Source organism: Lissotriton helveticus, chromosome 9 (genome assembly GCF_964261635.1).
Source record: "Lissotriton helveticus chromosome 9, aLisHel1.1, whole genome shotgun sequence".
In the NCBI taxonomy this organism is placed as follows: domain Eukaryota; kingdom Metazoa; phylum Chordata; class Amphibia; order Caudata; family Salamandridae; genus Lissotriton; species Lissotriton helveticus.
Genome location: NC_136070.1, coordinates 834,009,942 through 834,034,737, shown reverse-complemented (window position 1 = coordinate 834,034,737; position 24,796 = coordinate 834,009,942). Strand labels below are relative to the sequence as shown.

Sequence of the window (24,796 nt, the reverse complement as noted above, 5' to 3'; positions counted from 1 at the left end):
CTTCTGTGTTTGTCTATGAACCCATTTGTGGCACAGTGGGGTCTACCTCCACACAGTGGTGTAGTGTAATTGGATTTAAATTGCGCTTACTACCCCAGACAAGGCGTAGAAGCGCTTTTTCGGTGAGTAGCACGCTACTCCGGAACCCATACAGGATTAGTGGTGAATTAGGATAGTGAAATATGAAAGTAATTTGAGTGATGGATATTTTACCTTTACCATTTACAAATGGCTTTTGTATATGATCAATTTGCCCCAGTTTGTGCTGGTGGTGGGCACCAACATCCATTTTTGATGACACCAGCAGGCGGGCACCTAATAGAAATTTTGGGCCCCTGCACTCATCATTTTTTCCAAGCTATGCCCTGACGCGGAGTGTGGACTTCTGCATGTCTAGATGTGCCCCATGCCTGCCGCGGATGTGCCTCCCCGTGTGGCTCCGTGTTGCTGGTGGCATGTCACCGTTCAATCCACGCAGCTCCTAATGCGTGTGTATGTTCAGGCGCGCAATGTTGAACAGAAGCTGACGGGCGCGCGGATTTTGACGGATGGATCTGAGCCCCTGTCTTTCCAGGAAAGCTGGGAGACAGGAGGACGTGGACGGCGATGGCTTCTCCCTGACAAATCTGCATACTAAGGGGCTATTAGGGCTGATCAGGGCCTATTCCAACTGTCGAAATCAATAAGACACAGGCGGCAGCGAGCTGACAGCCTCCTCCGAGCCGTCTCTGGGGTCAGACGCTGTCGGGCACAAATCGCTTTTCCGTGACAGCCTTTGTTATCAGAAAATGAAACTTTAAGAGTTTTTGTTGTTTCGTATTTGATGAGAAGTAAAAGGGATAATTGCCTTTAAATTACATTGTTAAAAGTCTATGTTTTTATTATCAGGGCGGCATTTGCTTTTCGCGCTGCGCCATTCCTCCGACCAACAGCGATAAAGAGACCAATGCGAGGCTGACAGGCGAACTGAAATGTCTGGTTTTCACCCTGAATTCTAAACCCGCAGGTGAGTTCAAGGTCACTGAAGCCAGGACAATTGCGGTCAACGAAGAGTGAGATGGCCGTACATTTCAATACCTCGCATTCTGTTTGTGTTTTTTGGTCTTTTATTTTCAGGGTTTTTTTCTTTTTCTTTTGCTCTTAGGTGCTTTTGTTTTGGCCTTTGGCGTTTTCCTTTTGCCTTTTTGAGGTTTGCTAACTTTTGTTTTTTGTTGCAACTTCTTTTGTTATCCATTTTTTCTTCTGGTTTTATTGTTTAGTCATTAGGCAATTTCCATTTTGGCTGACTTTTTTTTCCCATTCGCCCTTTTGTTTTACCCATTTGGACATTTGCTTGTTCGATATCTTAGTCTGATCCCTTTGTATGTATGCATGTATGTATGTATGTATGTATGTATGAATGCATGTATGTGTGTATTTATTTATTGATATATGTATTTATTTATTTATGTATTTATTTATTTATTTATGTATTTGTTTATTTCCATCTTAGCAGTTTTACTTTTGTTAACCTTTCTGAATCTTTTGGCTTTAGTTCAGTGTATTGTTTATCATATTGGAGTTTAAAAAAAATAAATTTCTCCTTCTCTATGCAGCTCTTTGTTTCTCCCCATTCTGCAGATTTTCTTTAAAATTTAAATTGGATTATTTTGCACTTTTCCTTTGCTTTATTTCTTTGCCACTATCAGCCTTTTTCAAAGCTCCTTATTTAGCTTTTTTTTTATATATTTAAGTTTTACTCTTAATAGCTTGATTTTGCTTTGTTTGGCTCATTTCTGTTTCTTCTTTGAACCCCTTGTTTTTTACTATTATTTATAGATACTTTTTGGAAAACGTTTAGCTTTCCATAGGGGTTTCTGTTCACCTTTCTCCTTATGCATTTGCATTACTCTTTGTATGTTAGAAAATCTGCTCTAGTGCCTGTACATGCAATTGATATATTACAGACTCCCATGTAATTAGACAGTTTGTGTGAGACAATACGTAAGATTTTTTTTGAATTGCAAATATAAGCATATGTCAAGCTCACAATCTATAGGCAGTATAAAAATGTGCTTATGACGTTGCTCACATTAATTACTAGCCTCATCTAATACAATACTGTAGAAGGTGTATAATCACAACATTTTAGAGTAAGGTAAAATATTCTAGGCTCAGGAGAACCAGAATACAATACTTTAGAGCATAGTATTTAGGTCAAATCAATTCCTTATTTCATCACGATATACAGGTATGAAAAGGTAGAATAAATCAATCAAAAACATTTAATCAATCAATCAATCAATCAATCAATCAATGAAAACTCAAAAGCAAAAAAAAGCATTGGCAAAGTAAATAGTTCCAGCTATAATACGGAACACGCGTTTAAAAACAGGATGCACTGCAGATTGTTTGCGCTGTGTCTCTGTACAACCGGTCTCTTTCCAAGCCTCCTATCTCTGAACTGTTTTATTACCCAAGCTTGTGTTGCAGCATGGGCCTAGGACCTCAGCTTGGGGAATAATAAACAGTAGCCCTGGAAACTCGGGGTCCATGCTTTCTATATATAATGTATGTGCAAGAAAAGGGAATATATGTGGGATGATTCGGCATTCTTTGAGATGGAAAATAGCGCCTCATACATTGCAATGCAAGCACTGCGCATGAGAGGGAATAATACATGAAACTGCCAATACCATATGGTAAGAGATATGGACTTCTGGGCGGGGCCAAGCCCACTTTATTTTTATTTTAACAAAACAGAAACAATAGATATTATAGACAGCTGTGCTGTTGACCCAGACCTAAGATATCTGAAAAATGGTTAGGGTGAGATTTGTGGATAAGCAATATGATACAGAGGTGTGAAACAAAGGCACACACCATATCTATCAATTGTTAGTCGGCAAAATTAAGCAACAAGATTCATGTGAATGTCATGGTACTTATAGAGCGCACTGTCACCAGACGGTCACCTTGCGGTGTCGCCTATTCGACTTCCTGCCGCTGATACTCATACCGCTGTGGAACCCCTCCTGGATTTCCCTGTGAAGTGTCCACTCCTGGGCACCCCCAGGGTGAAGCCAGGCATCCTTAGCGCTGTTGGGGCTAGTTTGGAGACTAAGCAAGCTATTGCCCAGAGTTGCAGCGTGGGGCCGGTGATTAGAATAGGCACCGAGGCGAGAAATAACAGGAAATTGAGCCCGAGACCCCGCCGAGGCGGGAATCGAACCCTGGTCCCTGACCAGAACTCTGCATCAGGGTCTGCCGCTCCAGCCATTGAGCCACACTCCTCCACATGAGGTAGGTCAGTGTGGGCTTTAGCCAAAAAGCAAAATGATTAACCAACACATACCTTAATGTCCAGGTTGAGCTCTTCTGTAAATGGCAAAAGAGGAATACGTTTCCGTATTTGAACTTCAGAGCACAGTGCCACGGACGGTAACCTATTGTTAGCGAATGATTAAAGTTTGCAAAGAGGTGATTCGTGCATGCACATTTTGAATAAACGGTGAGCCAAATTACAAGATTTTGTTTCATGAAATTTTACAAAAATGTAGCAAAATTTTGTGAAAGTCACTTTGGTGCTTGAAAGCAAGTGCACTGCACACCTCCCTTTCAAGGTCATGTGAGATACTGGCAATGTGATCGGATCCAGGGAAAAATGTCTCCAGCAAATTATTTTACACTCGAACCTATCTCAAGCGGAAGAAATGGTGCACAACAATTTTTTTTCACAGACTAATTCTAAACTAATAGAAATGTGGGTGGGTCTGACTTGGGTACAGTTATTGTTGCTTCAGATGACACACCTTACTTTATACTTATAGTTGTGCCATAAAGCTACTATTCTGGCATTACTAGCTAGAGAAATAGTGATAACAGTGACATTAAAAATAGTTTAAGAGATTTGGGGCACATGCAGCAACTGTCAAGGTAAAATTCCATTAAGATAGCTTTGTTGGTTAATGCACTTGCTGCAGAGATCTGTACGTATTCTGCTGGTAATAGGTTTGGTTCACCATAGAGTAACTCAGAAGGTTAATGTACCTGCTAAAGAGCAACCGTTGTAAGATGCGGATCACAGGTTACTTTAGTAATGTTTCTTGGTGGGTTGTTGGGTTTCTTGCAGAGATCCTAATAGGACCTGAATGAAGATCACACCTTCTGATTGTGGTAAAATAGCTCACTGGGCTATACACCAGTTGCAAACATTTGCATGTAACTCGCCATGCATATGTTATATTTGTTCAGGTTGTACTTGAATCATTTATTTTCCTAGGTTTATAAAAAGAGTTCTAGTGAGTTGGTTAGATATTAATTCCAATTATTAAGTGGCAAAATAAGTGTATTTGTACTGAATGCTACATAGCCTAATTGCCTGGAGGAATCTACATTAAGTACAATCCAATATATATAATGTGCATTTAATAGACCGTATCTACTTTGGCTATCTTTAAACACAGAAATCACCATATCTTTCTGCCTTCATTTTTCTTCAACCATGGCACACGTTGCCATCAGTTTTACTTCTAAAGTGTTTTGTCCGTTTATAGGGCTTAATAGAGTGGTGTAGTATGGGAAGCAGTCCACCCCGGATGGCATGAGTTTTGGGGGTGGTAGATTCCCCCCTCTTACCTGCGGCCATCGAGGGGCGGCAGAAACAGGCTCTGTCGCCACCTCACCCGCTCTCACACCTGCAGCAGTTGAGCCGTCGTGGGGCAGCAAACGCCTCGACCGCCACAGGTGGCAAAAGGTCTAGCTACCCCACTGACTTAATATCTTAAAACACATTCTTCTGGTGAATTATCTCCTCACTAACTTGTGAAATGAAATGGCAGAGTGCATCCTTGTCTCCCCTGATGGGCACCTGGGTCCTGAGGCAAAGGTGTAGCTGTGTCCAGCCGGGCATTATTTGACTTATGACATGCGCAGTGAACTAGGACACAACTGGGTCAAATGAATGAGTGATTGCCTTGCATTTAAATCTGTCTGTTGTGGGGGCCACTCCAGCGATTGCATCCTGAGCACAGAGGTCCAACGTATGAGTAGTCCAGACAATGCCAGCATTTGCTTCCAGGGCTGTCATGGCAGAGTCAGCACTGCTCTAAATACACCCGACAATCAGTGATTTCAATGGGCAGGCCCCAGCAGCTCCTGACCTGCAATGCATTTGAAAGGGAGAGTAACAGCACTTCTCAGCAGAGGTGCAACATTTTGAATGGGCGAACATCACCACAGCTAAAAAGCAAGGAAAAACTCAGAGATAGTGAATACCTGCAAATTTTGATTCCCATTTCCAGCTCCGTGTATATAGGCCTGGGCGAAATTTTTATTATGCTAGCATAATCTCATGTAATTTCAAGAATGTCAAATTACACTTTTGACATGAATTTCATGAAATTACTCCACATCTTATAATTACAATATATTTTGGCAAAATGTTGCTGCAGCAGTACGGGAACAACATAAATGACCAGAACGCGAGTGGCAATTGTTCGCTGCGCATGTGCGCAATGGGGGCTATGATTGCGATGAGGCATCCATGAACATGTCAGCGTCACAGATGTGGAAAGATGTAGGGAGAAGCAGAGACCCTGTGGCTCATGGCAGTGCGAAATAACAGGAAAATCATTAATGTGTGTAATATAAATAGATCACTATCCACAGAGGGGGCAGCAGTGTATGGATTTAGTGAAACAATTGGCAAGATGTTGATTGAAGTGGAGCGCCTTCTGATGGGACTTGAAATTGCTGGGTGTTGAGTGGAGAGACCCTGCTGCTTCTTTCTGAAAGTGAGAGAAGGGATACCCTTGAATACACGCAGGGGGAGGGGGTTTCTCAGGCAACGAGGCAAGTGTGGACATGGTTTTCGAAATGGGCGCAGTGTTACTTTTGTTTTCAAAGCCACTTGATCTGTCGAGTGGTATGTTTCACACGAAATGCAGTGGGATAGAAAACCAGTGCTTAGATTGTAAAAATGAAATTCAGGGACTTAAAGTGTTTCTTAGAAATCCACAGTTATCAAATACCTATTCTTGAATCCGCCTCACTCCTCTGTCGTGCTCCACCCTACACTTCCTGTCTCTTTATCTCATTCTTTACTACACTTTCTTTCTTCCTTTGTCACTGTTTTCCTGCCTTCCTATATCTCCCTTTTATGCTTTTTCTCTCTCTTGTTCTAGATCAAAGTCTCGTGAAAAAGAAGTCCTGGTATCCAAAAATGAGATCAGGCGCCCCCCACCTGCAACAACCGCCACAAAGTGAGCAATGCAATCAGCACATACCCACATCAACTCTATTCGAAACTCTAGCCGGCCAGCCACTGGCACATTACCTTTTGCACGTAATCTGTACCCGAATGTGTAAAATTACATTTTATCAAGCTGTATCTTGGAATTGGTGATTGGGTTCTATTAGCTGCTGGTCTAAGTGATATTTTCATGTAAAAAGTAGAATTTCCTCTGCAGTTTAAGCTGGAGATATATAAATACATGGTCCAAAACACATGTACCATATCTGGATCCAGTATATACCGTTTGTAATGAATCAGCTGGAATTTCCTCAAAGAGGAGGCATCAGACTTTTGGAGAGAAACATTGGTAGCTACTTCTTTGCAGAGATTTTAGAACGAAAGGAGAGCGTAGGAACCATGGGAGAGCAATGAGTACAATGAAAAACATAGTAGGGACTTCAGTCATCTATGCTACCTAGTAAGTACAATCGAAATGGGAGGCTAATAGTGTGTTCATGAGCGGTGACAACAATACCCATTGCGAAAGAAATAGCCTTTTAGGGGTAGAAGGAATCACATAAGTCTTTGCAAAGATCCACAAAGTAGCAAATTTGGAAAAGTTGTTAGAATGAGGTTGAGTAGTCGGAGGAGCTTAGGAACAAACATAGAAGAAAACCTCTAAATCCATGGAGCAGGGACACAATCACCAGCAGACTGGACTATAGAAACACACTCTACACCGGCATCAACAAGTCCCTACTCCGCAAACTTCTGACAACACAGAACACTGCCGCCAGACTCGTCCTCGGCATTCCCCGACACGAACACGTCAGCCAACACTTATGAAGTCTCCACTGGCTCCCAATGGAAAAAAGAGTCACTTTCCAAATCCTCACTCATGCCTACAAATGCCTACACAACAACGGACCCAAATACCTCAATGACAGAACCAACTTCCAAGTACCCAAAAGAAACCTCCGATCTTCCAACCTCGCACTGGCCGAAACCCCGTGCATCCACAGAGCCAGAGCAGGCGGAAGATCCTTCTCTCACATTGCAGCCAAGACCTGGAATGAGCTACCGGCAGACATCAGACGCACCCCCTCCCTGAACACTTTCAGGAAGACCCTCAAGACCTGGCTCTTCAGCTAAACAGATCTGCAGACCCCCCCCCCTCAGTGCCTTGAGACCCTCACGGTGGAGTAGCACGCTTACAATACCCTGATTGATGTATTGATTGACAATACATTTTTGGTACGTCAATGAGCAGACATAATCCAGCAGGGGGGCTCTGATGGTGAATAGAGGAAGGAAATGCAGCTTGTGATGAGAAAAAAACAGGTTTCAAGAACCAAAATGTTTGTCTAGAGGTAATAGGAGGTAAACGCCACACAATTTTACACAAGAAAGTCCTGGGAGATTTTGTAAACCTTAAAATGAATAAGGGAAAGTGACAGGTGACGCACTGGAATCCACCCAAAGATTTTCAAGGAGCTTTTAGAAATGGCGGTCAAAACAATAACATCCTGATTCAATTACTTGATTGAAAACAGGCATGTTCGTGAAGGACGTGAGACAGGGCGATACAATTATTCTCTGTACTAGGAAGTACAGATCATTCGTGTAGACATCACTAGATTGGGTTGCATGACACTATATCGAGGCTGTTCATAGCAGCCTAAAATATTCTCACATCCACTACATCGCCCTATCACTATAATATGCGGTAAGTATACATCTTCTGGTTTTTTTACTCCAGCCATACTTACCTCGGGACAACAGAATATCATCCCCAACCCAGAATATAGTGGTTGGTTTATATAGTGGATCTGATGTTATTGTTGTGAGATATATCTCATGCTTTACAGTGACCCACCACTGGAGTTGATTATAAAGGAAGGAATACCATGGTCTCTCAAAAAGAAAGTCCAAAGGAAAATGTCTTACAAGTGTCCGGCAACATATCCACCTGCAAAAAGCAAATGGAAATATGTCTACGATCTAGACCAGAAATCTAGAAAATAATTTGGGTAAACAGTGCTCAGACATTCCAGTCCTGATGATAGTCTCCATTCCAGATCATACAAGTCGGAAGCACCCAGTAAAGACATGGCAATACTGTCCAGTATCAGTAATGTCGTGTGTGGTATCACCTTGCCTTATCGGCGCCATTTGTAATCAGTCACAGTGTGGAGTGTCACATGTCAGCAATATTTCCATTGCTCTCAAATAGAGACAACTCATTTTGCAAAGGGGTGAGTGGGTAAGACATACTGCAAATGATGCAGACATATGGAGTAGAATTATTATTCTGCAGCCAATTGAAATAATTCTTAGGCGTAATTGTGAAAATGAACAAGTGTCTGGGATTAGTAAACTTGTCTTTGATTGAGTCAAGTGTAAAAGGTATAAAACCCTTCAGAAAAATTATAGTTTGGAAGGTAAGGCTTTAATGGTCTTCACACAGAAAAGTGTATTAAGGTTAACAGACAACCTAAATGTCCTAAAAGTAGCAAAAAGTGCAAAGGCTCTGAGGAACGTAAAAGCAATGTTAGAAGGTGAAGGAGAAATGGAATCAGGAGAACAAGCTTTTGTAAACCCAATAGGTCTTATTATTTGGAACTATTGGAATTACCAGTGATTTTTGCTGATGCTATGCAACAAAAGAAGAAATAAATGCTTTTTGACAGTGCTTCACAGCTATACAGCACCAGCAAAAAATTAAAAAAGAGCACATTGACATTTACATGCGCGATAATGTATGTGCACGCCTGCATCAGTACACATGTGCGCATATACATAATCATTTAGCCGTTATTTTGTTTCTTTTTTTAAATTACAATTACAAGATGACAGACCCCACTTTGAGCTGCAAATAAAAAAAAAATGAAACCTGTGTGAGAGCATGTATTGAAATTGGAGAGCTCCAGCAGCAAATGTGAGCTGCCAGGCTCTCCAAAAAACCTAACAAAAGACATAAATAATGTTTGTAAAGGACCGCGACGTGTGGAGTGGAGTGTTTTGGAGGAGCAGATGTGGGCAGAAGGAAGCACGGGGGGGCAACGAAGGAGCTTGAGGCAGCAGAAAAGTAAATAAATATAAATTTAAAAATAAAAAACAGCGAAGGTGGATAAAGCAGTAGATGAGTGTGAGGATCAAGGAGCAACATAAAGCACTCAGGGTGAGTCAGGGGTGTAACACAGGCCCCCGCAGCCCACGCGGTGCGGGGGGGCCCCTAGCTCCAAGGGGCCCCCTTGGCACTGAACTCTGGCTGGGAGAGCTCCTGATTGAGCACGGAGGGGGTCCCCCTAAGTGCCGTGCAGGGAGGCCCCCTCACTTTTCATTACGCCAGTGGGGTGAGTGTAGTATTTGAAGGAGGGAAGCAGCACACGAGGGAGAGAGCAAGAAAACACGTGCACTCTCATGGAGTGAAAAAGAAAAAAGAACAAAAATAGTTCCTGAATGTGAGCAGTGGAAGGATTTAAGCAACCTAATCAAAGGGTGGTAAAGAAGAAACTCTCAGAGGGAGGGACAAACACAAGAAGAGGAAGAAAAGTCACTGAATAATAAGCAGGCAACTGAGAGTAACAAGAAAGCCAAACAATGTTAAGCAATGGGCTGGCCATAAACCCACAGTACTTTTTGGTATTGTCCACATGAGTTCTTTTGCAAACAGGCAGCTAAAAACTAGATGTAGGTGAGACTAAAAAGGGGACTAGACCTATCTCACTGACAGGTATTGGTAAACCCTCATCTCATGTACTCAATTGATTTTGAGAGGGCACAAATTAGGAAGAACCAAAAATGCTCGAAGGCATTCCAAAAATGGATACCAAAATGGTCTTTGGTTAACTTTCAAAGTCCTATGAAGAAAGTCTCAAGCTTTTAAATATGCATTCACTGTAAAAGAAAAAGAAGAAATTGGAGGATACGAAGGAATGAACGTACACAAGGAGTATGTGTTTTTATGTGGAAGTGTATTTACAGATTTAGCTGTAACAAAATGGAAATTAATCCATAAGTATACATTTTAACTTTAGACAATATTTCTAGACTTATGAGGCCCCAAAAGGCTGCAGAACTGTGGAGTTGTTTGTGTTCCTGGTCCAGTGGACATGGTCTGCAGTCTCAACTGTATTACCAATTGCGAGGCCTTCCAACACAGATTTGGATATGGTTATTTCCAATCTGTAATTGCACAGGCGAGTTAAAAAAACAATGGAATGGATGGAGGAAATGCTGTCCAGAATAATTACTAGTGTATAAAACTGATTTAAGCAATGTCATCCACTGCTTTTTTGATGTGCGTGTAAATGCTTTGAAAATCCTCCCACCCATGTGTTGTTAACAAAAGAAGCAAATAAACCGAAAAATTACAGCGTCAGACACAGGTATAATTGTACTGAGGAACCTGAGAAGAGTCTGGAGACTGGTCTATCCGTGTGTCACTCATCAGAATAGAAATGGCCAGACTGAGTGGGCCCACTGATGATTATCCGCTGTCAGATTCTTTCCTCTGGTCTAAAACTTTTCTTTCACCTTATCTGATGGTTACATATTGGATCACTTGCTCCAAACTTGGAGAAAACGCCCTCCAGCTAATGAAAAAACATGCCTTGGGATGAATGTCGCGCTCTATAAATAAATAAATAAATAAATAAATAAATAAATAAATAAATAAATAAATAAATAAATAAATGCCTGTGGATCATGATTTGGCTTGTAGGACATACAGCCAGATTCATCAAGCCGAAATCGGCTCGCAAAGGGCCAGATTCTGCATTTTTGCATTTGGGATTCATCATCCCAAATGCAAAAATCGCAATTTTAGAAATCGCTAAATTGCGAATTATTGCATTTAAGGAATCTCAATTTCAGATTCCTTAAATGCAATTCTTGAACCATTTTAAAATTGTGAATTCGCAATCTGGGGCCGCTATTTACCGCGAAGTCTAACTACGTGGTAAATAGCGAAAACTTAGAAAAATGCACTTCAGTGCATTTTTCTAAGTTGTATGTTACACACGCACATGTCCTTTGGACATGTGTGTGCGCAACACTAGTGTACCTTACCATTTCAGGGGTGCTACAGGGTGTCCTTTGGACACCCTGGCACCCTTGAAATCGCTTCCTTATTTGCGATTGCGATTGCGATTATTGGCCATTCCTTCCTATGGGCCTTTAGGCCCATAGGAATGAATGGGAAAGCCATTCATTATTTGCGATTAGCAATTACCGAATCGCAAATAAGGAAGCAGTAGAAATCGTAAAAAATATTGCGATTTCTACATGTATCCCGTTTTGTGAGTCTTTAATAGCGATTCCTTAAAAATCGCTATTAAGGACTCGCAAAACGGGACTTTGATGAATCTGGGGGATAATCTTTTCCAAAAATGTCTAGAAATGAGCCTTTTCTCAATGTTTTATAATATCCTCAGTATGTTATCACAATCCCTGCTAAAAGCGCTTCCAGACTTTAGTTGAAGTAGTTTGATGGAGAGTATCAAACTTTTAGAGGTTTCTATGTTACTTTCATAATTTCTTTACTGGATAAATGTTTGTGAAAAGATTAAGGCTCTATACAATTTTAAGCAGCAACCTTAAAGTCAGGAGTGTTGTAATCTGGAATCGTCCATACTTCTCTGTTCCCTTCTCTCCCCCTCTTATGTTCCTTAAAACGGTCAAAGCAGAGAAGCTTAGTTAGAATGTTGGTGTGAAGTAGCCTTTGCCAGTTGTGTTGATGTATTAAAGAGAGGAGATTGGATGCGTTTCTTTTCCAATAACTCCAGATTTTTGCATCTACGGCGTTAAAGTCTGCTTACCGCCTTTCTTACCACCTTGCCTCACTGCTTACGGAACGTTCTAAGGAGTAAAAGAGCAAGGTGGAAGACAAAGGAGAGGAATGGAAGATTCCAAATTACAACACTTTTGTCACCTTGTTTCAATAAGGTTCAGTAATTAGTCTACTCCCACAAGACAAACAACTAGAGGGGGCAGATTAATGACTTTCAGGAATTCAAAAAACGTTTCGAGGTCACTTCTGAAAACCTGAGCTTGTTGCAGCTTTTCCAGCTTAATCCTGGGAAAAGTTTCTGAATTACTTTTTCTCTTTGAAGGAGCAATGTCTTCAATGTGTAAATGCAAACGTAGTACAATTACCTATGGTGCAATGGCAGTACCTTTTTGCAATAGCGACATTTTTAAACTTTTTTCCCCGGTTTAGAAATTATTTTACCCTGTAGAGGAACCCCTTTCCCTAATGCCCATGGATTTTGGAAGTGTTCCCTTTCATTTCGTACACTAGAAAAGGTTACTTATGCACTTGACGTGTGAAGCACTGACCATTTCAAGGTGGGAAGAGGGTGGAGAGGAATCCAACTGTTTACGCATATAAGTCTAACTTACATTCGCAAATTGCTTTGTGAATTGGGCTCCTGGACTCCTCAGGGGAAAGACTAGATGGTGTTATACCCAAGATCATTTTTCAACTGCAAGAGATGATTCTCAGGCATGAAATGCTGTTAACCCCTTCGATGCTCATGACGGAACGGTTCCGTCATGAGCATCGGTCGAGCTGTGCTTATGACGGAACCGTTCCGTCATGACCACGCCCGTTTTAATTAGGGCTCAGCACCGGGGGGGGGGGGGGGGGGAGATTCGGCGCCGCAAGGAAGCGGTTAAAGGTTGTTGGGACTGACCAAGGGTGGAACTGTGATCCAAAGTGCATGCCTCACATCCTAGGAGTACAAATAAACATAAATGTTTAAAGGGCACCTGTCTAATCATTTTCAAATAATGTAATTTATTTATGATTTTTACATGCTGTTCATTTTTCTTTTTTAGTTCTTTCACCCCAAAATGGTTGTTAGTGTACGTTTTTGGTGTTTCTTATTGTATTTCCTCTGCTTTCCAAAAGAGTATCATAGGTAGCCCATCACCTTCTCCACAATAGCATCGCCCTCCAGCCAGTGTGGTATATCCTTTTTCTTTTTTGAGTGACTGTCGTTCCATGTAATGTAATTTCCTTCTAGTTTCCCTGGGATATTTCTAGCTTGTGATGAGACCAAGGTGTGGTGTCACCTTCCTGTTGACTTGGCGACAAACTTTTTGATTAATTTTGATATCACTCTATAAATCCACTAAAAAGAAGGCGGCACAGTAAAAGCATAAACAATATTCTTCTTCAGAATGTTAAAGAAAGACAGTGGGAAAACATGGACATTTTCCGTGTATTCAGTGTTTTGTCTGGGACACAAACCTGGGAAGAAAAACTATTGGAAACCAAACGCAACAAAACTTGAAAATATGCATTAAAAAGTTCATGAAACAAAGTTAAACCTGCTTAATTGGAGAATCGAAAGGATAATTTTTCTGTCAAAATATGCCCTTTTCCCATTGTTCATGTGCCCTTTATTATTATTATTTTTTTTTTTTCTATTTTTTTGCAGAAAGGTCTATTCTACTATTTACTTCTCAGGAAACAGAGCCGATTTGACAATGGTAAGAGGTTTTACACGAATGAGTGAACTAGGAGTCGTGGCTGCCGCCAAATATATTCCTCCAACACTTCCACGGAGCAAACTTCATGTTCTCTTGAGCACAGTGTGACTTCAGGTGAGAGATATTCCATCTCTCTCTCAAGCCAGGCCAGGAGATAGACTTGCTGGTGTCCTATCCAAAATGGTATTTTGTGGTCAATTGGGCCACATTGGATGCTTTCAGGGCAAATACGGCCCCTAACAGGTTCTGCCGTAGACAATGGGCTAGCATTATCTTGCTGTAGCATTAACCATGTTTCCTGTACACCAGCATAACATCACTCCTGGAACCTGGTTCAAGAGGCCTGGGGAAAGTAGGGAGCTTTCTCAATCTATGGGGATGGAAAACGTTTTTACATCAAAAACAAAGATCGGTGTATTACAGAGCATCAATAGATTCATCGTGAAACACCCATAAAAATAAGTGAATAAGCTGCTTCATTGCCTCCTAGGCAAGGTCTGAGCTCATCAAACAGAATAATACATACGTTAAATATAAGGAAAAAATAAGAGACAGATATTCCTTCAAAGGGATGATGTACTGCATCATGAGCAGTTAGAGATATTTCCTGAGAGTCCAGTGTCAGTGATCTGTCTCTTTGTGGCCACCAATAGCACACTTCTGACATGGGTGCCCCACCTCTGGCACTTCAGAGCTGAGTGGAAATGGCCTTTCCCAAACAAGCCTTGCTAAAGAGAGCTCCCGCCTTTCTTCTAGAAAGAGACAGACTCAAATTCCTACCTGTACCCCTCTCCGTCTCTGTCACCGACGGCAGAGCGACAGGCAAGGCAAGGCAGATTGATAAATTGCTGTTTAAAATATTACCATACGCCACTTTCGACAATTAGCCAACTACCCCGGGAGACAGCTGTAATGAGGGCTCAGCATTAATAATTAGTCATCTCTGCATTTGTATCCGCGGCACTTGCCCCGCGGTGTCAGGGCCCGGGTGATAAGCAGGAGGTCACTGCAGACTGGAGGTGAGCAGAGTGCGCTCCCAGAGAGACGCTGAATGGGAAGCGCATGTAGGTTAGGAAGTAAGGCGGACCTTTGGATAATCCACCGCGGACAACACCTGGGGGACCTACTGATAAAAGCTGACGCGTCTCCCCTAGTCTGAAACCGTGGTGTGGCAGTTGCTGCACCATAGACTCAGACTTGTGGTATGAGGGAACGCTGCATACAGTGCGCGCGTAGAGTGAAGAGTTGGTCATCCACGGTAGATGTAGGTGCACTCAGCAAGCATCTCCTCTTTGGACAGGGACTTCTTCAGATTAAAAGGGCTAGTCAACCTAAGGTACACTTCACATGCACTAGCAGTTACAGCTTCAGGCAGACACAAGTTATTTCCCTCTCCTTCATGCCCTTCACTCTCTTTGACTCACCTGCAATATGTGTCCCCCAAGGTTCTGCTCAAAGAGTTCCGTGGATAGGGCGGCTGCTAAATTCCGTGCCTGCGAGCCCATAGCTGAAAGAGAGGAAAACGTATTTTTAATGTATTTTTCCATGACAGCTTGATCACAAAAAGTTGAAACTTTAGGACTGCTGATTCATGAGTAGCGTTATGGTACCTAATGGTAAGGGCATGTTAAAGGAGCAAACTGTCCTAAAAAAGGGATCACAAACAAAAGAAAGACATGGCAAACCATCAAGAATTTCCATGTTAACCAAATAAAAGGGATATTTATCAATTCCATAAAAAAGGGCAACACTAGCAATGCCAAAAGAATGCGATTTGTGTGAATGGAGAGCCTAAGGAGATCATTTGCCATGCCGAGGAACGAGGGGAAGGGCTCTATAGATGCAAGAAATGGGGTCACTATTGGGTCACTATTCATGCCAATGAAAGGGGAGCCAAGTAATATAAAGCAAAGGGTTACAACCATCGATGCCTTGAAAAAGGAGCCTCAAGTAATATCAAGGAAATGGAAAACGTAAGAATACATAGGAATTGGCAGCGCAGTAGAAATGGCAATCGGAATGTGTCGATACAAAACAGAAGGAACCACAAGCAGTGAAAAATGCTAAATTCCAAGGAAAAGGTACATTACCACAGTCAAGGAAAATAGGCAACTTTTAAATGGAAATGTTCTGCCCAATTGTACAATTGTTAAACTTGGATTTCTCACCACCAAGGAATTGCACTGATGGTGCCTCATCTTTCACCTAAAGAAGGTTATCAGATGACCTCAATCAATGGACAAGACCAAGTTTAATTTCTGTGCTTCCTTTTAATGATCTACTCTATTCCTTGGTTTATAATCTTGGGTCACCACAATGGAATCAATTGCACTGAAGTGCCAGATTACCATGGGTTGTTGGAACAGAATCTTGTGTCCTTGTGACAGTGACACAGAGTTGTCCTTGTAGCAGTGAGACACAACTCCATGTGAGTAAAGATACATGATGGTGACATTTCAAGCCCGTCCTTCAGCGGTGAGATATCCATGAGAGAAGAAATACCATTTAGCCCAAGGTCCATCCCATCTTCCAGGGGTGATATATCCACGTGCAAGGAATTTGTAATAAGCATATATACAACTCTATTCTTCAGTTATTCCATATCTCACCTTGGACATCATGGTCTATCCTGTTCTCAAGAGAGTCAACTTTGAGTTAAGATTCTCACACCCAAGAATCTTACCTAAGCGAATGACTTGGTGTTTAGATCAAAGGCATCTTCTTGCAAATGGATATTGCACTTGGATGTACACAATGAATAGTATACTCCTTCATGTGTTCTCATATATGGAGATCTCACCCCTGAGAATGTAGCAGACCTTATTCTGAGATGCCCAATAGCACATGACTAACACACCTTAGGCCTCATGCGACCCTTAACCCTGTCACCAGGCAGGTCGCTCCCCTCGCCGCCACAGGAGCCCCACCTGTGTGCCCTGAGCCCGCTGCTGCCGCTCACATTGGTATTGTACACCCCCAAATCTTTGACTGCTTGAATTCTGCTCTGTCTCTGCTCTGTCATTTATTTAGTACTGTGTTTAGCACTACTGTGTTCTTTTACCTCTGTGCCCTGTACTTTGGTATCTGTAACCCTCGCCTGCTCCCCCCCTCAGTTTTCCCGCCGCTGCATCCCCTGCGGCCCGCCCCCCTGATCTCCCATTCGCTGACCCACTCCTGCCTCCCAGCTGCTCCTCCCTCCCACATCCCCTCATATGGAGGTCGCGCAGCGGTGAAGAGAGCGACCCTTGCCCATGTCACCAGGCAGGTCGCTCCCCTCGCCACCACACAGCTCTACCTGTGTGCCCTGAGCCCGCTGCTGCCGCTCGCATTGGTATTGTGCCCCGCATATCTTTGACTCCTTGAATTCTGCTCTGTCTCTGCTCTGTCATTTATTTAGTACTGTGTTTAGCACTACTGTGTTCTTTTACCTCTGTGCCCTCTACTTTGCCTTCTGTCACCCTGCCAACTCCCCCCTCGTTTTTCCTGCCGCTGCATCCCCTGCAGCCCACCCCCCTGATCTCCCATTCGCCGCCTGCTCCTGCCTCCCAGCTGCTCCCACATCCCCTCATATGGAGGCTGCGCAGCGGCCGCGCCACTGGCACGCTGAAGCGCCTGGACTGCGCCCAGCGCCAGGACCCCTGGCCCTCACGAACGCCATGATGCCCGCCTCCGCTACGACTCCAGCACCCTCCACGCACTCAACGCCGGACGATCACGCACCTACTGCCTGGCCACCCTGAAGCGCTCCCAAGGACCCTTCTCCTGCCGGAACTGCAGCTTCACCAGCATCCGCCAGCCAACCCACCTATCAAAGAACCCAACTACTTCAGATGCATCCTTATCAACACCCGCTCCGCACGCAAACATGCCGTTGAACTCTGGGACCTACTGGACTCCAACACCCCAGACATCGCCTTCCTGACAGAGACCTGGCTGAACCCCTCCTCGTCAACGGACATCGCCATAGCCATCCCGGAAGGCTACAAGATCACCCGCAAGGACCGCACCAACGGAGCAGGAGGAGGAATCACCATTGTCCACAGGAACACTTTCAAAATCTTGACAAACACCAACGACACCCTCAGCACCGCCGAACACCTGCACTTCCAGATCCACACTGACCCCAACCCAACCCTCAGAGGAACCCTCGTCTACAGAACCCCCAGACCCTGACCACAGTTCAGCGACTTCATCGCTGAGTCTGTCAGCACACAAGCCCTTGCCTCCACGGACTACATCCTCCTCGGGGACCTGAACTTCCACCTCGAGAACAACAAAGACTCCAACTCTTCCACCCTGATCGACAACCTCACCAAACTCAGACTCAGACAACTTATCACAACACCCACCCACTCCGCCGGCCACACGCTGGACCCCATCTTCACCGCAAGCCCCCATGTCTCCTTCAACCACACCACCGAACTCCATTGGACCGACCATCGATGCATCCACTTCACCTTCTGGAAACCCACCACCGCTCTCAACAGATCCCCGCCACTGCTGGAGCAAAGTCACCGAATACCAGCTAACCACCACCCTCTCCCAGAGCCCACCCGCAGACCCGACCGACCCCGGCGCCGATGCCTGCAACCTCAGACAGTGGATCAACAACTGCGCCAAAACCCTTGCCCCACTCAAGAAACCCTCCAAGAGCCACACCAGAAAGAAAGCGAGCTGATTCTCTGAAGACCTCCAGGCCTTTAAGCAAACCTGCTGAAAGCTAGAAAAGACCTGGATCTGTGAACGAACACCAGAAAGCCACGCAGCCCACAAGAACGCCACCCGCAGACACCACCACATCATCAGATCCGCCAAACAGGCCTTCTTTAAAGACCACCTAGACAGCAACGCACGCAACAGCAAAGAGCTCTTCAACATTGTGAAGGAACTCTCCAACCCCAGCTCCAACACCAATGATATCCCACCTTCGCAAGGCCTGTGCGACTCGCTGGCCACCTTCTTCCACCGCAAGATCGCAGACATCCATGACAGCTTCAATGCCACAATGGCCCCAGAAACCACCAAGACCCCCCCCCACGACCACCACCCGCACCAACCGCCTGATCTCCTGGACCAACATTAACGACGACTACACCATCAAGATCATGAACTCCATCCACTCCGGATCCCCGTCTGACCCATGCCCACACCACATCTTCAACAAAGCCAGCACCACCATCGCCCCCCATCTCCGGAAAGGCATCAACATCTCCTTCGAGACAGCAACCTTCCTGGAGAGTTGGAAGCACGCCGAGATCAACGCCTTACTCAAGAACCTCAAGGTGGAGCCCATGGACCTCAAGAACTTCCGACCCATCTCCCTGCTCCCGTTCCCGGCGAAGGTCATCGAGAAGGCCGTCAACAAACAACTGACAAGATTCCTTGAGGAGTACAGCATCCTGGACCCTTCCCAGTCCGGGTTCCGCGGCAACCACAACACCAAAACTGCCCTCATTGCCGCCACCGATGACATCAGGACCCTGCTAGACAACGGAGAAACCGTGGCCCTCATCCTCCTGGACATGTCAGCTGCCTTCAACACGGTCTGCCACCGCACACTATGAACACGCCTCCATGACGCCGGGATCCAAGAGAAGGCCCTGGACTGGACAACCTCCTTCCTGTCCGGCAGAACACAGAGTGTCCGCCTTCCCCCCTTCCGCTCCAAAGCCACCGAGACCATCTGCGGCGTACCCCAGGGCTCATCCCTCAGCCCAACGCTGTTCAACATCTACATGGCACCGCTCGTCCACGTCGCCTGAGTGCACGACCTCAACATCATCTCTTTCGCCGATGACACCCAGCTGATCCTCTCCCTCACCAAAGACTCCCTCACCACCAAAACCAACCTCCACGAAGGAATGAAGGCCGTCGCCGAATGGATGAGAAACAGCCGACTGAAGCTGAACTCGGACAAGACAGAGGTCCTCATCCTCGGATCCACGCCCTCGGCCTGGGACGACTCCTGGTGGCCGACCGTACTAGGAACAGCTCCAACGCCCACCGACAAGGCACGCAACCTAGGGGTCATCCTCGAAGCGACTCTCTCCATGACGAAGGAGGTCAACGCCGTCTCTTCCTCCTGCTTCAACACCCTCTGCATGCTCCGTAGGATCTACAAGTGGATCCCAACCGAAACGAGAAGGAGGGTCACCCAGGCCCTCGTCACCAGCAGACTGGACTATGGAAACACCCTCTACGCAGGAGCCTCGGCCAAACTCCTGAAACAGCTCCAACGCATCCAGAACGCCTCCGCACGCCTGATCCTCATCATCCCTTGATGCAGCCACATCACACCCCACCTGAGAGACCTGCACTGGCTCCCCGTCAACAAGAGGATAGCCTTCAAGCTCCTCACCCACGCACACAAAACACTCCACAACAACGGACCAGCGTACCTCAACAGCCGACTCAGCTTCTACACTCGCCAGCTCCGCTCTACTGACCACGCCCTCGCCACTGTCCCCGCATCCAAAGAGTGACCCCGGTGGCAGATCATTCTCCCACCTCGCCGCCAAGACGTGGAACACCCTCCCCATCCGCCTACGGCAGACCCAAGACCTACTGACCTTCAGAAGACTCCTCAAAACCTGGCTTTTCAAACAGTAGCAGCATTCCCCCTCCCCTTAGCGCCTTGAAACCCTCACGGGTAAGTAGTGCACTTTACAAATGCTTTGATTGATTGATTGATAGTGGATGGATCTTTAGCTTAAGTAATATGTGTTGAACTTTTGAGAAACGTTACTACTACGGGATAAAACTTTATCTTTACATACGTGAATGCTAACACTTGGTTACGATCTCAACAATCTCAGCTTTTGTCCGGGTTATTTGTGGAAAAGAAAAAAAGTACCCACAGCAGTGCCATGCCTCCATGGCATGGAGGCCAGTCTGCATTCTCTTTTTTGATCTGAAGCCATGAAGGTAGGATCAGTTTCATCAAAACCAAACCCTGTGTCCTGGAAGCATTGTCTACCGCTGATTCTTTAAAGCTCAAATGTACTTAGATTAGAGGTCTACTGATTGCATGTTAGGCCTTGAATTATTTAGCATTAGTTGCCTGTGGTTGTAGGGGAGACAATACCACTGGTGCTGCACCGGTCACCGCTTACCTGAAGGCTCCTCCTGATCTAAGAAAGGCCTTTTCCCGTTATTTCAGTTGTTGACAGCTTGGAAATGTACTGGAATTCTTCCATGCGTTGCATTTGCAATAGCCTGCCCTTCGAAAATCCTTACTCTTTTGGAAGGGGCAGTGGAAACTACCTACCTGTGGCTGTGTGTTGAAATTTGAAGAGGCCAGGGCATTGATGAAAGGTTACCTGATGCTGTATACTGTTCATAATTAGAGCTTACAACTTTCTACAGGAGAGCTCCTGTGACTAGTTTGGGCAATGCAATTTAAATTACCCTTGTGTCGTTTTGTTTTTTAAGTATTTTGTTATGCAATCGATGTGTGAGTAATTTCTTTATTGTATAATGCACTCCACTGTTATTCCACTGATTGTACCCACAATTGTTAATGTCTTTTAATAGTGTTGTTTTGTTTTATTGATATATTATTTATGGAGGGATGTGCAACCTGGGCCTAGAACACAAGCAAAGTAAGGGGCAGTTTTTTAACTTTTCAGTGTAGTGATCAAGGTTTTTAAACATTATATCATAATACATATGGATTAGGAATATGCGTTGGAATATAGTACAATGAATACATTAATTAATGTTCTGGATATGGGCAACATTATATATCTAGGGCCAGATGTACAAAGCCATTTAGCATTTCTTAACAGGCCGAATCGCTATTTTGGCCTGTTAAAAAATGCTAAATGGCCTTTTCCTATGTAAAAAGGCCAAATCGCGGTGGCAATTTGTGGTTCCTATCGGGTAGAAATCACAAATAGCGTTTCCTACTTTTTGGAAATTGCAACCGTAATTTAGGGATTCGCAGATAGGGATTACCAATTTGCAAATCTAAAAGCACATGCACGAAGCTTTCCCTAAATGCGAATTGGGCCTTTAGGAAATGAAGGGCTTCATATAGTACTGAGACGGCCCTGGTTGAGATGGCAGAGGCTATTAGAGAGTGCCTAGATTCTGGCGGCAGAGCGGCCCTGGTTTTACTGGACCTCTCTGCCTCATTTGTCACAGTACCGCATCGCCAACTTCTGGCCCGTTTGTCTAATATTGGAATCTCTGGCTTGGTGAGGAATTGGATTGAATCCTTCTTGAAGAATGGAACGCAGCAAGTGTGGCTGCCCCCCTTCTCTTCTACACTGAGAAGTGTGACCATGGGTGTCTCCCAAGGCTCAACATTGAGCCCCCTTCTGTTTAATGTTTATGTGACGCCGCTAATCTATCTAACTGGGGAGCTGGGTGCTAAGATTATAGCATATGCTAATGATACCCAGCTTCTCTTCACATGGAAGAAAAACAATGTATCCCCTGATTTAGCCAAAAACGGTGTCGCTGAAGTTTTTAAATAGTTAGCGCAGGCCCAACTCAAATGCAATGTGGATAAGTCCTAGGTACTCTTCTATGAGTCCTTCCCGCCACATTTTAGGGAAGACTTTTGGCCCAAGGGTTAGCCCATGCCCAAGTCAATGGGAGCCCAGTAAAAAATGTTGGGGTCTAGTTCAGTGAGGACCTCGGATTCCTACCACAGATTAAAAAAACTGGCCAGAGTGTGCTTTAGCACACTGAAACTACTTAAGAAATTTCTGCCAATGCTGCCTAAAACTGCAAAGGAAATGGTGACCCATGCCCTCATTCTCTCGCATTTAGATTACGCAAATGCCTTATACAGTGGCCTCCCTGGCTATCAGTTAAAAAAGCTAAAGACCGTTCAGAATTGGGCCGCTAGAGCGCTTTTGGGCATCTCTGGTAGGTCTAGCACTAAGCAACCTCTCCGGGATTTGCACTGGCTCCCGGTGGGTCAGCGCACTCAGTTTAAAGCTCTCACTATTGCTCACAGTGCCCTATACAAATCGGGACCTATGTATCTCAGGAGACGCTTTGATTTCTATGTGCCTCACAGACATCTTCGCTCCACTGGGGGATGCCTTGCTGTTATCCCTCGCTACCTCCTTGCTAGAACGGGAGGTAGCTCCCTCTCTGTCAAGGCCTAGAATGCCCTGCCCTATGAGCTTTGGAACTTCCACGATCTTAGGCTGTTTAAAAAGCAGTTAAACACCCTGATTTTTAAATAATCAACCAGCGGCGGCCCACACCTCCCTGTCTCCTTTATACTGGCTTTCGCACCGAGACACTTCTGAGTATCTGTGTGCGCTATAAATGTTGGGTAACATAACATAACATAAAAAATGCTATTACCATCAACTCAAAGTCGATGGTAACATTGTGCAAAATTAAAAAATGCTTTTTAATTGTGAGAGGAAGTGCACATATGCCCCAAGGGCATATATGCAGTTACATGTGCACCACAAATATCAGGGTGCCACCAGGGGGGCTTTAAACCCAGAGGCACCCTTCTATTTGAATTTCCTAAATTGTGATTTACTATTAGGAAACGCAATCGAAAACCACTTCCTATTTTACCCATAGGTGGGAATTCAATCACATTTCCTATTTGTGATTTCCTAATAGCGATTCCTACTATGTATGAATTGCTATTATGAAATCGCATATTTTGTACATATCATTTTGCATTTCCTAAATAGCGAGTCCTACGGAAACACTATTTAGGAAATGCAAAAGACGAATTTCGTACATCTGGCCCCTAGTCTCTTAGTCACAGTGGCCAGTGGTTGCAGGTGGGTTCCAGAGACACTCATTTTCTGGGGCCCGGTTCATACTAAGTCATATTAGACTTTGACCCAGATAACGAGAGAGAAAAAGACAACAGGGGAAAGAACGAGGAAAAGAAAGATGGAAAAACTGTGACAAACAAAGAAAGCAGGGATTAAAAAGTACTCAAAAGAGTGAGATAAAAGGGCAGTAAGTATCTGGTGGTGGATGAGAGGCATGAGGTAGAATAACCAGCACCAGCAGAGGTGACATTCGATGACTTTGGCCAGGAGCCTCTGAGCAAAACTATGGGCTCCGACATTTATTCTTTTAGAAATTTACAAATTAATAACTACTCCTAGCCGATGATGGGCTGAATCACAGATGTCCTGCACATTAATTATATGTTGCATTTTCCTGTTGCTCTTGCTTTGCCTTTGGCGAAATAAATCACAACCCATTGCACATCTGTGCAATTGGTTGTGCCCCAGGACATTAGGAAATTCTGCCATGCCACAGTATTTGGTGCAAGTGAATATACAGCATGTGCTGGATCTTTGATGCTCCTCAGAATGTGGGAGAAGGATAGCAGCAATAAACATTTGCTGCCACCCTGCTTAGGAAGAATCCACCGAGATCTGCTATCTATGAGGTTGATCAACGATAGTGTTGCTCTGATATAAAATTGTATATGGGTGTGTGCAGTATTATGGCCATGTCCATTCTCTACAGTGAGCTTACCTATATTCCCTAAGCAACAGCTTAGCACGCGGTCTGTAAATTCTTAACCCCTCCTCTTCTGTGCTTCCTTGCCACTCATCTCCTCTTGTCTACTGTGTTCAGAGTGGACCTGCATAGGTGAGGTGGATGAGAGTCATACTTGGGCCAGTCTCTTTGTGTGTGCATACTAATGCCGCATGGATCCTTTGCATCATCTCCATATTTATGTGAAGTGGATTCCCTCTCGCTTTCTGTGCCTCCTAAATTGAGTCACCTTCCACTATTTGTGACTTATTATGCCGATCACAGAATTTTTTTGGCACAAATGTACTATTTTGCGCTTTGAGTTTCTGGCATAATCAGCTAATGTGTATCCTTTTTCTATGACAGCGGTTTGAGCTCCGGCACTAGTTGAGTTAATTCTATGTTTCCAGCACCATATCCCCGATGAGACTGTCACAATTATCAGAAAAAGACACTCTCTCTACAGTTCATAACAGAGATAATCAGTGGTGCGCAGTGATTTGCTGACAATAAATGGAGGCATGTTGAACAATAGTCGCAGCATCCGTTATTTGAATCTTTTTACTGAACACCACGGACTGTTCAGGCTTTAAAAAT

General features: G+C 44.4%; 1 protein-coding gene across 1 annotated transcript in view; it reads right to left on the bottom strand.

Moving 5' to 3' along the window:
* NPAS1 (neuronal PAS domain protein 1) overlaps positions 1 to 24,796 on the bottom strand; it is a 504,067-nt gene that overhangs the window by 165,778 nt on the left and 313,493 nt on the right. The window contains exon 3 of the mRNA XM_078662207.1: positions 15,139 to 15,221. Within this exon, the coding sequence (XP_078518333.1) occupies positions 15,139 to 15,221 (83 nt within the window). The remainder of the gene's footprint in view (positions 1 to 15,138; positions 15,222 to 24,796) is intronic.